We start from the raw sequence: 15,304 nt of genomic DNA on the forward strand, positions 1-15,304 counted from the left end.
ACAAGGAAGCTCATGGAGAGATATACACAAGAAATGTATACACACAGTTTTGCTCATAACTTGCCCAAACTGGAAACAAACCAAGCATATGTCAACCACAGAACAGTTAATTATGGAAAAGGTAAATGATGGAATATTATATATTAGTAAATTGAACAAAAAAACTGAACAATAAACAAAGCACAACTACAACACAGGTGGATCTTTAAAGTGAGACTGGGTAAGGAAAAAGGCATAAGGATCTTAAGATTCTGTTTAAATTAGCATGAAGTTCAAAAATGTGCAAAACTAACTATGCTATTTCTACAGTGAATTCTCGCTATTTGTGGTCCTTATGTTCCATGAAGTCCCTGCAAACACTGAACTGGGGGATGCTGAAAACCACTGCTCCCACAGGAAATGCAGGGTCAGGTTTGTGAAACTCTGGTCACAAAACCGTCATCACTGACCAGCATATAACCCTGTTGTCTACGTTTCCGTTTTCTCCATGAAGCACATCACAGCCTTTGTGCACGCAGGGACACAGGACAGCACCTCAGCACAATGCACAGGCCATTCAAATAGAGAACTCAATCAGCAAAAAAAAAAAAAAAAAAAAAAGCTCAAAAACTTGAAAAATGTGGTCCTAAACAGACCATGAAAAGGGTGCCTGTTTACAGAATGAGGGCTGAACCCAGGGATGCAGGGCATGCCTCTGATGACTCATCTGGATCACAGGGGTCAGGCACTCAAAGTTTTCACCACCCTGCACGTGTGCGTGCCCGTGAATGACTGCAGAAGAACCTTCAGTATTGATTTTGGAGTCACAAATAATTTTCTTTTTAAATAATTTTACTCATTAAATTTCTGGCTGCGCTGGGTCTCTGTTGCTGCTCGGGCATTCTCTAGTTGCCACAAACGGAGGCTACTCTTCATTGCAATGCATGAGCTTCTCACTGTGGCGGCTTGTCTTGTCTCGGAGCACGGGTTCTAGGTGCACGGGCTTCAGGAGTTGCAGTGCATGGGCTTAGTAGCTGCGGCTCCTGGGCTCCAGACCACAGGATCTACAGCTGTGGTGCACCGGCTTTGCTGCTCACCAGCATGTGGCACCTTCCTGGATCAATGATCAAACCTGTGTCTCCTGCACTGGCAGGCAAATTCTTTACCCCTGAACCATCAGGGAAGCCCACAGATAAATTTTAGTGAGTAGGTGAATTTGCAAATAAAAAACCCAGGATAATTCGGACTGACTGTGTATATAGAAGCATTAAAATTATATAGAAGAGCAACAAGTAGTACCATAAAACTCAGAATGAGGGTATAATCAGAAAGGAAGAGAAACAGGGGCACTTTCCATTTTCTATTTCAGGTCCCAAGTGGAAGCTATTATATGCCTCATAATCATTTATCAAACTCTGTATCTTTTATATATCCCCCAGTGTGTGTGTGTTTTACATCACAATATAAAATAACATAGAAAAAAATTTTAAAAGCCCCTGAATTTCAGAAAACTAATTTGCTACAAGAATAAGAATGTCAATATTCCTTGCCAATAAATATATATGTGAGCTCAAGTGATTCACTGAAGCCATGTGATAAATCTAAGCAATGTCTTGGGTAGAAAGGAGAAAAATGTTCATACTTACTTTAATGACTTTTGTTGCATTGATAAAATTAACAGCATACAAGTTATGTTCTTCCATCCCAGTACCAATGGTGAGGATATTAGGGTCAAAGATGATGTCATTTGGATTGAAGCCCAGTTTTTTCACAAGGAGATGGTAGGCCCGGGTGCACACTCTGATTTTGGTATCTGTTTCTGTTGCCTGGGGAAGGGGTAAAAGATGTAATTTTAAATAGAAAAATGAGGTGTTATCTATGAAAATGGAAGGACCATTCACTTGTCAAAAGCGCTTAATACCAATGCTTGGATTTCATAGAAATCCAAATGCCAAGCAGCCTTTAAACATTTATCAAATTATCTCATCAAGGAGGAATTGGTTTAAAGTCCCTTTATGTTTTCATCCACACAACAGCTATAATGCTTCTGTAAAAATCAAATCTCACATATGTAAAAATCAAATCTCACAAAAATCAAATATACACACATGTGGTATATTAATAAATAGGTTTCTTAAAAAGACACACGTGATAAGAATTCAAATAAATTACAAAATTAGTGCCCCTCGTCTCTGGACCTGCCTGTGCTGTCACCCAGGCTTTCTTGGACCTTCCTATAGTAAGTCTATATAGACTCAAAGACGTGCATTTATTACCCACCTCCAACCCCACCCATCACAGCATTAGCAAATATATTTCAAAACAGTGACCCTAGGAAGCCAAGCACTGACTCTAGCAAGGCCCAACCCCCCACTGTTTCCTATCTCCCCCAGAATCAGGTCCCACACCTCCAGTTTTAAGATTTTATTTTTACAGAAGCAGTGTGGCTGTTGTGCTGATGAAACATCTCCCCCTCATCTACTCCCCTCTCCCCACACCACTCCTTTGGTGTTCCTGAGACCCACCAAGCTCGTCTTCCCTCAGGGCCTTCCTATCCATTGCTGCCACTGCCTGGAACACAATGACATGGCTTTGTGGTTCACAGCCCAGCATGCAGGCCTCTGCTCAAATGTCCCCTTTTCAGAGAAGCCTTCCCTAATCACGATCTCTAAACCAGCTCCACCACCGCCTTTTCTGCCTCCTCCACCCCTCTTCATAGCATCTCTCCTCCTAGAAATTATTTTCCATGTAACAGAAAAACCTGAATGAACTTTCTAGTCAACCCAATATATTTATTTGGCATCTTGTTTATTGTTTTTTTTACTTGTTTTATTATATATGATTAATTGGACTAGAATCAGTCTCGCTGTACCCCCAGAGCCTAGAGCAGTGCCTGCCAGAGGATGTGCTCAATATTTCTGCTGAATGAATGCATGTACCTGTGACTCAGAGCTTTCTGAACTTTGTCAGGGAAACTGTCTTCAGGTCAAATTTATAATTTCAATGCAAGGCTTATTCAATGAATTACATGCTGAATGATTTCTGGTTGCAGAAAAAACCAGATTTGCTCTAAAGAAAAAATGAATACTTGCTATTTCTACAGAAGTTCTGAAAAAAGAAGTGACATACAATTCTGAGTAAATAAGCAAAATGTTTTTGAAAAATGGCCAACACCACTGAATGAAGTGCTGAGTCTTCCAAGCTAAGTACTTGGAGGCAGGATACCCTTGACTGGATGTGAGTGCTGAGTGGTCAAGTATCAGTTCCTGATCACACATATCTTCACCTCCAAGGGGAGCTCTCCAGGGGCCACAGGGAGGGGGGGTGAGGATACTCTATGCAGTTCAAGGACATTTAGTGAGGCCCTATCTTCCAGAGAAAGGCATGGTATTGCTGCTGTTGTTCAGTCGCTCATTCATGTCTGACTGCAACCCCGTGGACTGCAGCACACCAGGCCTCCCTGTCCCTCACCATCTCCTGAAGTCTGCCCAAGTTCATGTCCATTGTATCGGTGATGCCATCCAACCATCTTATCCTCTGACGCCCTCTTCTCCTTCTGCCCTCAATCTTTCCCGGCATCAAGGACTTTTCCCAACAGTCATCTGTTTACATCAGATGACCAAAATCCTGGAGCTTCAGCTTCAGCATCAGTCTTTCCATTGGAATATTCAGAGTTGATCTCCCTTAAGATTGACAGGTTTGATCTCCTTGCTGTCCAAGGGACTTTTACGAGTCTTCTCCAGCACCACAGTTTGAAGGCATCAATTCTTTGGTGTTCTGCCTTCTTTAGAGTCCAGCACTCACACTGTATGTGACCACTGGGAAGACCAGAGCCTTAACTATGTGGGCCTTTGTTGGCAGAGTAATGTCTCTGCTTTTCAAGACACTGTCTAGGTTTGTCCCTATATGGAACAACTGACTGGTTCACGATGGAGAAAGGAGCACGGCAGGGCTGACTACTGTCACCCTGTTTGTTTAACCTGTAAGCTGAGCACGTCATGAGGGGTGCTGGGCTGGACGAGTTACAAGCTGGAATCAAGACAGGCAGGGGAACATTAACCACCTCAGATATGCAGACAATACCACTCCAATGGCAGAAAGTGAAGAGGAGCTAAAGAGCCTTCTGATGAAAGTGAAGGAGGAAAGTGAAAGAGTCAGCTTAAGACTAAATATTCAAAAAAACTAAGATCATGGCAACCAGTGCCATTACTGCATGGCAAATAGAAGGGGAAAAGGTGGAAGTAGTGACAGATTTCCTCTTCTTGGGCTCCAAAATCACTGTGGACAGTGACTACCACCATGAAATCAGAAGATGACTGCTTCTTGACAGGCAAAGCATAGTGGGGGGAACATTCAAAAAACTCGCTCAGCGGACTTCCCTGGTGGTCCAGTGGCTGGGACTCTGCACTCCTAATGCAGGGGGTCTGGGTTCGATTCCTGGTCAGGGAACTAGATCTCACATGGCACAACTAAAGACCCAGAATGCTGCATCAAAGATTGAAGATCACGTTTGTAGCAACTAATGCCTGGCACAGCCAAATAAATAAATTAAAAAAAAAAAAAAACTCGCTCAGATCTAGGCTTCTGACTGCTCGCCTACCTTGGTGTTCTTTCACAACTGGTCCTGTTGGTCTCTAATCTCTCCCTGTTCCTGTGGCTGCTCAGGTCAGAATTCACCTCCTGCTGGGATGTGACTTAGCAGATCACGGGGCCTAGGGAAAGGACCAAAGGAGGGGGCTCTGTGGCCCCACTGCTCCAGGCTTTAGGGAAGGTGGCAGACTCTCATCTTCCTTAACTGAATGTTTCAACAACTTCTTACCTCTCCCTTCAGTTAGTGATAAAGTTAAGGTTAAAATCAACATGTGGGCCCAGAAGAAAGTGGTCAGGAGCAGGTCACCTAGGGCTACCTTTTCATCTTGGGCTTCAGTTATCTGTTCACCAGAGGGCCAAACAGAGGTCTAGGTTCTAGGTTAATGGCCCAGCTAAGCTCATTAACCGAGAAGGAACAGGGGTTTGAGACTACCAGTGCTGTTATTATTTCACAGTGACCTAGTTGGGTTGGTGAAGTGAAGTGAAAGTTGCTCAGTCATCTACAACTCTTCGCAACTCCATGAACTGTACAGTCCATGGAATTCTCCAGGCCAGAATACTGGACTGGGTAGCCTCTCCCTTCTTTAGGGGATCTTCCCAACCCAGAGATCAAACCCAGGTCTCCTGCATTGCAGGTGAATTCTTTACCAGCTGAGCCACAAGGGAAGTTGGGTTGGTAGGTCCTGGTCATTTCTTTCATCTGAGTCATGAATCCATCACTAGGTCGGAAGTGAAGCAACAACCATCAGCTCCATAAGAATGAGGCCTTTTCAAATTGTTCTCCCAACACCTAGTATGCTACCTGCCACATTAACAGAAAGCAACTACCATCTGTTGAATAAACAAGCAAATCTCAGAATGCACAGAGTTGCAAAGGACAGGACTTCGCCATAAGCATATCAAGCTAGATTCTCCAAGATTTCCTCTGTCCTGTTCCTCAGCCAAGGTGGTGACACAAACATGCTAATAAGCCTCAAGGCTTGAGGATTTTACAGATCCAGACGGCTCTCAACTCTGCTGGCACATTTGAGTAACCCGGAGGGATTTCTGTTTCCTAATACTAATACCTGTTCCTGAACCTCACTCGAGACCAGTTAAATCAGAATCCTGAAATGAGACCTAAGTAACAGTATTTAAAGAGACTCTTAGTGATCCTAGCATACAGCCCAGGTGAGAACCACTGATGGGTGACATAAACCTTCTTAGGCTGAGTTAGAGGAAACTTCAGTGACAATACTGCAACTCTAAGGGCCAAGAGGGAGGAGTAAATATCTTCTCTGATTTTACAATTTACTAGGCTTATTCTTAAGCTGTAGGAAAATTAGATAGCCATCAGCAGGTAGAGGCTTCATTAATAAATCCACTGCTCAGCCTCAGCATGATTATCAGAAACTTAGGGAGAAATCAGATGAATGTAAAATAATTTTTGATTTATTTATCAAGGCTGATACTATAAGAAAGCAAGAAAAAGGATCAAAGACACCCAGATTCTGTGAAAATGCACCCTAACAAGAAGCAGAGAAGGAATGAGACCAACTTCAGAGGCAGCTTAAAGGTTTCAAATGACTGAACCAGCTTAACATTGGACAGGGAATACCGCAGGGGCCATTCTGCTGCCAGAGTTCAAAATGGAAGTGGTGGAAGAGATGCACGTGCCACCATCAGACAAGCACTGACAAGTCAGAAAGAAAAAGGCTGAGAAGGGGGAAACACATGACAAGAGATATCTGGGCTTTACAAAATCACTGAGGGCACAGACTTTGTTCAGAAATCCTCGGAGTGGCTTCTCTACTGTACTTAATGTGTGAACATAAGCTGAAAGCAAGTGTGAGGACATCCAGAGCCCAGGGAGAAGCAGCAGGCCTGAGGGCAGAAATGCAGGCAGGGGATGAAGCTCAGGGGACAGCACTGAGCTGCTGGGAGACGCGAGGTCACCTTGGAATGTCTCTCGGTTCACTCCTCACCTGAAAGAATGGAGGCTGTGCCCCTGGCAGAACTCACACTTGAGGCAGAACGTGGATGCTAGGCACTTGGGATTAAGGGGGAAATGGAGAGGATTTCAGACATGAAGTCAACACTGAGAGGCAACCTGGTGAGGAAAAGAGGGCTGCATTTTCCCATCAGCATTTCGTTTTTGTTTCTCAAGTTCATCTGATGGTCATAACTCGGCCAGGAACAGCATAGTTGCTTCTGGGTCAGGGGATGTGAAAATGAGTTTCGCTTGGAGTTCATGGCCAAGGGTGGGAGAAGGAGGTGGAGTGGACACAGATGCTCAGTGCCATGGACGGAAGGACAGCAAGGAGGAGCCCTGGGGAAGCACAAAGGAGAGAGAATAAATCTCCACAAGTGGGATTTGGGGGCAGGGTGTGTGTTAGTGGAGGGGTAACAGCAGAGGCTGCCCAGAAAAAGGGAAGTTGAATATTTCTCCATTAGTTGAGAATTTCTGATTGCTTAGACTTGACCTTGGAGTCAAGTATGAAGAGGCAGTCTGCCATGCAAGGGATTGGTGTAGACAAAATTGCAGGGAGAAGGTTCACCAGTTACACTTTCTAAGGCACTGTTTTCAAACACCACTGAGAACAGCACAGCCGATGGGTCAGGCCAGCCAGAGGCAGGCTGGCGGCCAGGCAGCAGCAGAGCCAGCCCGACTGCCTGGGGACGCGCCACTGACGAAACCCCAGCGCTCCTGCCCCTGTGCGCTCAGCTGTATCCGCCTCTCCTGTGACCCCGGGGGCTGCAGCCCACCGGGCTCCTCCGTCCACGGGGCTTCCCAGCAAGAGCGCTGAAGCAGGCTGCCATATCCTTCTCCAGAGAAGGACATTCTTAGTACACCTATCAGTCCCTGGAAAGAGCAGACGATGGGTCTGCTTTAGTACCTTCAAAGGGAAAACGGGGAAGCAGATACAGTAGAAAGAATCAGCTCCCAGGAAGAACAAAAAAAGACTGACCTACTATCGAGAGATGTATTTAAAACAAATACCCCCAAATATTTAGGTAAGACCTATAACCTATATAGTTTTGCCTTCCTTTTAACAGGGCTTCCCAGGTAGTGCTCCAAGCCCTAAAAATGAACTCTTTCCCTGCTTTTCAGATCTTTCTGGAATCCTACTGTCCTAGATTTTCCCCGCCTCATCAAGCCTTTCTTCCACTTTCACCAAAACCGTTCAAAGACACTGAATCTTGCAAGGAGCTGGGTCCTCTACTGGCCCTTATATATCCTCAGTGCCCAGAGCCAACACTTGGCAGATAGGAGAGGATTAAATATGAAAACCTTATTTGTCCTTTCTCCATCAGCCAGATAACATCAGAGAGAAAAATGAATTGCAGAAAAGAAGTTGCCCTGGATTAAGAATTGGGTAACTCACAATCAAAAATGGGCAAAAGATCTAAAGAAGACATACAGATGGCCAAAAGGCATACAAAAAGATGCTGAACATTGCTAATTATTACAGAAATGGAAATCAAAATTTGCAAATCAAAATACCTATGATGAGGTATTACCTCACATTAATAAGAATCAGTTCAGTTCAGTCGCTTAGTCATGTCTGACTCTTTGCGACCCCATGAACCACAGCATGCCAGGCCTCCCTGTCCATCACCAACTCCCAGAGTCCACCCAAACCCATGTCCATTGAGTCGGTGATGCCATCTAACCATCTAATCCTCTGTCGTCCCCTTCTCCTCCTGCCCTCAATCTTTCCCAGCATCAGGATCTTTTCAAATGAGTCAGCTCTTCGCATCAGGTGGCCAGAGTATTCGAGTTTCAACTTCAACATCAGTCCTTCCAATGAACACTCAGGACTGATCTCCTTTGGGATCGACTGGTTGGATCTCCTTGCAGTCCAAGGGATTCTCAAGAGTCTTCTCCAACACCACAGTTCAAAAACATCAATTCTTCAGCACTCAGCTTTCTTTATAGTCCAACTCTCACATCCATACATGACTACTGGAAAAACCATAGCCTTGACTAGATGGACTTTTGTTGGCAAAGTAATGTCTCTGCTTTTTAATATGCTGTCTAGGTCGGTCATAACTTTCCTTCCAAGGAGTAAGCATCTTTTAATTTCATGGCTGCAATCACCATCTGCAGTGATTTTGGAGCCCAGAAAAATAAAGTCAGCCACTGACTGACATTAGTCAGAATGGTCATCACCACAAAGTCTACAATAACAAATGCTGCAAAGGTGTGGAGAAAGGGGAACATAAACTGGTGCAGTCACTGTGGAAAATCGTATGGAGGTTCCTCAAAAAATTAAAAACAGAGCTACCACATGATTCGCAATTCCACTCTTGGGCATACATCCAGAGTAAACCACAGTTCAAAAAGATACTATTGGCAGTCTGGACCAGATAATTCTTTGCTGTGGGGGCAGCCCTGTGCTTTGTAGGGTTGTTAGTAGCATCCTTGCCCTCTCCCACTAGATGTCAGAAGGACATCCCCTCCCAACAACCCAGTCATGACAAAAAACAAAAATCTGTCTAGACATTGCCAAGTGTCTCCTGGGGTGGCCAAATCACTGCATTTGAGAACTACTGGTTTAGAAGAACCACCAGTGACACAGCAGGTGAGGAGATCAGAAAGCAGACCCATCTGAATGGTCTTTATCATGAGCCAATGTCTCTTTAAGGCTTTTCTCTAGAAACGAGAGAGAGAGAGGCTGTTAGCTAGAAAATCCTACTCTGCAAAGCCAAATTCTACAGGCTGGATGAAGCAACACTATGTCTCAACAGGAGCAAATGAATCCACTTAAATCTCTCTCATGATGAGGGGCACCAGGTGCATTCCGGGCAGTTGGGACCCTCGGCATTGGAGGTATGCCAACTGAATGCCATGCTATTATTTCTGGAGGACAGGATGAACACCCCAGGCATGGAGGTAAGACCAAACATGGGTCGGAGGCCTATGCTCCTCATATTCCTACAACAAACTCTCACCTCTGAAGGTGCACTGGACAAGTCTCCTTCCTGCAAAGAATTTAAAATACAATCCATCTTATAAAGAAAGGCTAAAGGAGAGAAATACTCAATCATGCCATCTTAGCCAGAGAGGGATAACCTCTCTATAGCCACTAAAAAGAAGTCTCTTGAAATGTGAAAATATACATCAGATTTTAACAAAGCTCAAAGAGTGTCAGAGCAGAAAACTTGAGAATCAGCTTCTTGGCTGAGGTCAACTACCTTCGGCAAAGTAAAAGTAAAGGTGATTTTAGTTTCCTAGAACTACTGGTACACACCCTACTGGGAAACAGAAGCTATTCAACTCAAAACCAGTATCAACTTATCTGAATTTAATTAAAAAGCTGATGAAATAAAAATATAAAACTTACTACCAGAGGAAAAATATTTACGAAAGGAAAAATAAGCCAAAATCACAAAAAGGAAACAACACAAATACACAGGAATGCTCTTGAGATTTCCTATTAAAGAAAAACTATAAAACTTGATTGAATAGTAACTGGAAAGACATATCATGTTCCTGAATGACTCCCAGATACAGATTCCTCGTTATTTTCTAGATTGGGTGCTAAGTCACTTCAGTCGTGTCTGACTCTTTGCTTCCCCATGGACTGTAGCCTGCCAGGTTCCCCTGTCCATGGAATTCTCCAGGCAAAAATACTGGAGTGGGCTGTCATGCCCTTCTCCAGTTTTCAAGATTAGGATTAGTTAATTTTAATCAATATCCTGACAGAGTTTTATTTCTCTATAAATTAGAAACTTATTTTCAAACCATTTTAACATAGGAAAATGTATTGAATTGAATGAATCTTTCATAGGACAATACTGATTATCCTTTCATATAGTTTACACATGTATAAGCAAAAATAATATAGTCTATTCTATTATGTGCTAACTGTACTTCTAAGAAACCTTACAAAATCAAAAACTGTCATATAAAAATAATCATCTCAATTAGAAAAGGAGAATTCAATCTAGAAAGTGAGTAGTGATAGTTATTTTTCCCCACAGAAGTTTCTTACTATAGTTTATGAATTATCACAAAAGAAATTCCCTGGCAGTGGTTAAGAATCCACTTGCCGACATAGGAGACACTGGTTCGATCCCTGGTCCAGGAAGATCCCACATGCTGCAGGGAAACTGAGCCTCTGTGTTACAACTACTGAAGCCCAGAGGCCCTAGAGCCTGTACTCAGCAACAAGTGAAGCCTCAGCAATAAGAGGCCTTCACACTTTAACTAGAGAGTAGCCCTCACTTGTCCCAACTAAAAAGCTGGTGCACAGCAATGAAGACCCAGCACAACCTAAAACAAATAAATAAAATTATAAAAAAATTTTAAAATAAGTTGATTTAAACTATTAACATCAACCAAAAAACACAGAAATGCTTCCTTATTTGCCTTCTAATCCAGAAGTCTGGAGACCAGTTCTCGGTCATACCTGGCCTTGACCTTGCTTTGACCTTGAGGTTGTCATCACAATATAGATCACAAGCATAAAGCAAAGATAGCCATCATGTACTGGAACAAAAGTACCTGTGATTTCCTCTGCTTTATTTGGTTACAACAATGGTTTTCCATTTAAGACAGCTTTCTACTTATAACCTGTGGTATCAGTCAAGCAAAGCAAATCTTGGTTGTTAACTGATTGTTACACTCAATCGTTTTGTGAACTCTACTGACAGAAGAATGCCTTTGCACCAAAATACCTGCATTGTTCCTTCCTGAACTTTTCAACTATATGAATTTTTTGCTTTGCTCTTTATAATTTTTAATGCCACAATTCTTCAATGAGCAAGTAAGTCTATAGTCATACAGAAAAATATTTTTAATTAGGAAAAGCAGTTTCGAAAAAGGCACCTTTAATTTCACAATCTCACTCTAACAATTATTCTCCTTTACAGCATTTTCCTCCAAACTTTACCAAATGGAGCTTTTATGTAGCTGTATACATGCAGTGTCTATATAATTATTGTTTTATGGTTTTATTTATATCTTGAAAGCACTGTTATGCTGCTCCACAATCTTCATAATTAATATTTAAATACTCTGAATAATATTTCAACAGACTGATGTAACATAAGTTATCAGTATCTACCCAATTGGATATTAAAGTTATTATATCTTCAGTAAAAAGCTAGTGAAAAATCTTTGCATATACAGTATTCTTATGAGATCATTATCTCAAAGGGTATGAACATTTTTATGTCTTTAGGTATTACAGGGTCATTCAAAAGGATTATCCCTGGAGAAAGAAATGGCAACCCACTCCAGTATTCTTGCCTGGAAAAGTCCATGGACAGAGGAGCCTGGCGGGCTGCAGTCCATGGAGTTACATGACTGAGCACATGGGCATGAGGGTGGAGGGAGATGGGTTGGTAGCAATAAACTTGGTAGAACTTTAAAAAAAAAAAGACTATCCCAATTTATGCTACACTCTACAATGAACAAGACTTTCTCTTTACCACTGTTATACCAGCAGAGATCTTGATGATTTTAAATTTTGCTAACTTAGTAAGGACAAACCATTACCGTAATATTGCCCTAATGTGTATTTTTCTCATAACTGCCAAGTTAAAAAATTTCTTCTACATTTGCTTTTTATTTGTGGACACATTCAAATCTAAATTGGGAAATTGGGAACGGCTGTTCTTAGCCAAGATCAAGTACTCTGCAGTAGAGATAACACAGGATTTGGAAGCCTATATCAGTTTTCAAACCAGGCAGGCCAGGGATCCAAATGTGGCTCTGTTATGTCCCAGCCATTTGACCTTGGCTCACTGTAAAATAGGACGACAGCTACCCCACGTGGTTGCTATGAGGACTAAACGAGATAAACTCTGCTGGTGGTTTTCAGCCAGAGTATTCATGAGAATCACCTCTAACGTTGAAAAATTATTGAAGCCAGATCTTACCCCAGGCCAAATGAGTCAGAAACTCAAGGGGCAGAACCCAGGGCTATGTATGTTTTTAAGAGCACAGGCAGTAACTGTCCTTCCCTGTGGGAACGTTTCCGCTTTACACTCCTAGGAAAGCAGCACATACACAAGGCACACAGCACCCCACTCGTTCTAGAGTTCACCCTGCTTCACTGAGGAAACAGAAGCACAGGCTCCCCCAGCATTCTCGGCTCTGCCTTCTCTCCTGCGCTGTGAGCATGCTAACTCCCCTCCCTGGGCAGACGCTGCCAGTCCTCAGCCCACAAGGTCATGGGCCCAGCAAGTGCCCCCTTTCTCTTGCACATCAATTCCTCCCCGTCCCTCTACCAGATCATTCCCACCAGCTTACAAGGCCATGTGGTCACATCATCTATCTTCACACACACACACATTCATTCTTACTCTCACATGCATCCCTGGTTTCCACTCTATTTCTGTTCCCTTTTATGGCAAAACTCCTCTCAAATGGTTTATATCTGCTGCCCCCCGCCACCCACCACCCCCATTCTCTGCAAGATCAGAAACTACTCTGTTTCCAAATACAAGGGTAAATACTTGTCTGTTCCTCCCTGATCTATCCAGAGCTCATCATGCCCTTCAGAAAGCTTGTTCTTCACTTAGCTTCCAGGTGAACTCTCTCCTCTGGTTCCTCTTCTACCAAGGAGGCGTCTCCTTCCTAAGTCCTTCTGAAAGCATCATCTCTTCTTCCTGACCACTAAGCACTGTGGCTCCAAGAGTCACTTGTTCCTAGGACCTTTTATCTACCTTCGTTCCTTTGGTGAAGTCAGTCTCACTACTTTAAGTATCATCAATGCACAAATAATTCCCAAGGAAGGGAATCTTATCTTCAAGCCAGACTATGGCCAGGAAAACCAGACTCATCTACATAAGCACACACTTAACACACAAACATGTGTCCAAACACACACTTCTAGTCAACCGCATCCAAATAGGCTGTTCACCATCGTTCTATCTCAACTGCCCAGGCCAAAAAAAACTAAAAATTTCCCAGACTCCTCCTTCTTTCACGGCTCACAACCTCCATGAAGGCAAATCCTACTGGCTCTATTTCAAAAATACATCTAGAAACAGATGAGCCCTCACATATTCTATTGCTCCCACCTTGGTCCCAGTCACAATCATCTCTCATCTGAACTACCTCCAATGGTTCTGCTTGGTCCCCGCAGACCCTTCTCCACAAAGAACCAGAGTGGTTTTGAAATACAACTCAGACCAGGTTCACTCCTCTGCGCAGAACCCTTCAGTGGCTTCTCAGATCACTCAGGGGAAAAGTCCAAGTGTTAACAGAGGTCTCCAAGACCCTAGGCAATTTGACCTGAAGCCTTTCTAACCTCATGTCCTCCCCTGATCACCTCTTCTCCCCTCTGCTCTGGCTCTACCGGCCTCCCTGTGGTTTTCAAACATGACCAGCAGGCATCTATCTCAAGGCTCCCTCTGCCCTACATCTTTACATGTTTCATTCCTTGGTTCCCTATGGTGCTCTGCTAAGATGTCACCTTATCCACGAGGCCATCTCCAACCACCCTATATAAAACAGTGTCTCCCACGGTGGTATGCCTGTCAGCCTTATCCTCCCCATATCCCTTCATTGTATTCAACACTATCCAGGGGTGTGTGTGTATTTCTATGTTGTCTTTTTCCTTATTCCTTTTGCCCCCCTAAGAATACAAATTGTGCAAGGGCAGGGACTAGGTTTTATTCCTTGCTAACTCCTCACAGCCTGGCACATATTAGGTGCTCAAGATACACTTGAAGGAATTAGAGAAAACATCTGCCTCCTTTAAACAGGCTGCTATATAAATCTGAAAAAGAACATATAGGTAACAAAAAAGGGCTCCTGGAAGAAGAAAACATAAAACTCAAGAGAAGATAAATGTAGATGTCAAAATCTCACAAATGTCAAAGTTGAAAAACTGGAGAGAAAAGGTAAAAAAACTAGGCAATCTTTCCAAAACATCCAGTTTCTGAATAATACACAGGCCACAAGAGGATAAACCATTCAAGGAAACTTCCTGCAACTGTGGCCATTAGCATCCTGACTGACAGGGCCTACTGAGGGCTTAACACAATGAATGGTTCATGATCACAAGACTTCAAAAAACCATGGACACAGCAGGTAAAAGAAGCATCCAGGAAAAGGGTCAATAAACAGGCTTCACAAAAAAAATCAAGGGTTAGAGTAGCACTGAGTTTCTCACCAATACCAACTGAAACTAGAAGACAACAGATCAATGAGTTCAAAACATAGAGAAAATAATTTCAGGCTTGTACTCATGTAATTTTCAATTAAGTATAAAAGTAAAATAAAGCCATTTTCAGACACATAAGGCTTCAAAATGTTTACTTCCATGTCTTCTTTCACCAGAGGATACACTTCACTAAATAAGAGATTAAACCAAGTATGAGGAAAGTGAAATCTAAACAGCTATGAGAGAGGTGAAAAGAACTGTCAGGATGATGGGGAGGGACATATCACAGTGACAGCTATGCAGTCAGCCTCCTGAGCAACCACTCCAGATTATGTCAGAAGACTTGGAGAGAGAATTATTCAACAAATTAAAATGACAGTCTACTTAATGTGTCTGGATACACTGGATATTGGAAATTTACACAACTAGGGAATAGTTTGAAAATACATAAAAACAGAGTGAACACAAAGGTAAGTATTAACTTCACAGAAAACAAACAGAATTCAGGAAAGGAAAAGGAATCATGGTATACTACATGGCTCCACTTTTACACTCAGTTCAGGTCAGTTGCTCAATGGTGTCCGATTCTTTGCGACTGCATGGACTGCAGCACTCCAGGCCTCCCTGTCCAG

General features: G+C 42.9%; 1 protein-coding gene and 1 non-coding gene across 5 annotated transcripts in view; one reads left to right on the forward strand and one right to left on the reverse strand.

Moving 5' to 3' along the window:
• Positions 1 to 15,304, reverse strand: part of MTR (5-methyltetrahydrofolate-homocysteine methyltransferase) — a 125,257-nt gene that overhangs the window by 57,255 nt on the left and 52,698 nt on the right. For all 4 annotated transcript variants that reach the window (XM_043477017.1, XM_043477016.1, XM_043477015.1 and 1 more), the window contains one exon: positions 1,626 to 1,805. In XM_043477017.1, the coding sequence (XP_043332952.1) occupies positions 1,626 to 1,805 (180 nt within the window). The remainder of the gene's footprint in view (positions 1 to 1,625; positions 1,806 to 15,304) is intronic.
• On the forward strand, positions 4,356 to 4,428 carry TRNAR-CCU. The gene has a single exon. It is a non-coding gene; the product is annotated as a tRNA-Arg (tRNA).

This window comes from Cervus canadensis, chromosome 8, assembly GCF_019320065.1.
Source record: "Cervus canadensis isolate Bull #8, Minnesota chromosome 8, ASM1932006v1, whole genome shotgun sequence".
Classification (NCBI taxonomy): domain Eukaryota; kingdom Metazoa; phylum Chordata; class Mammalia; order Artiodactyla; family Cervidae; genus Cervus; species Cervus canadensis.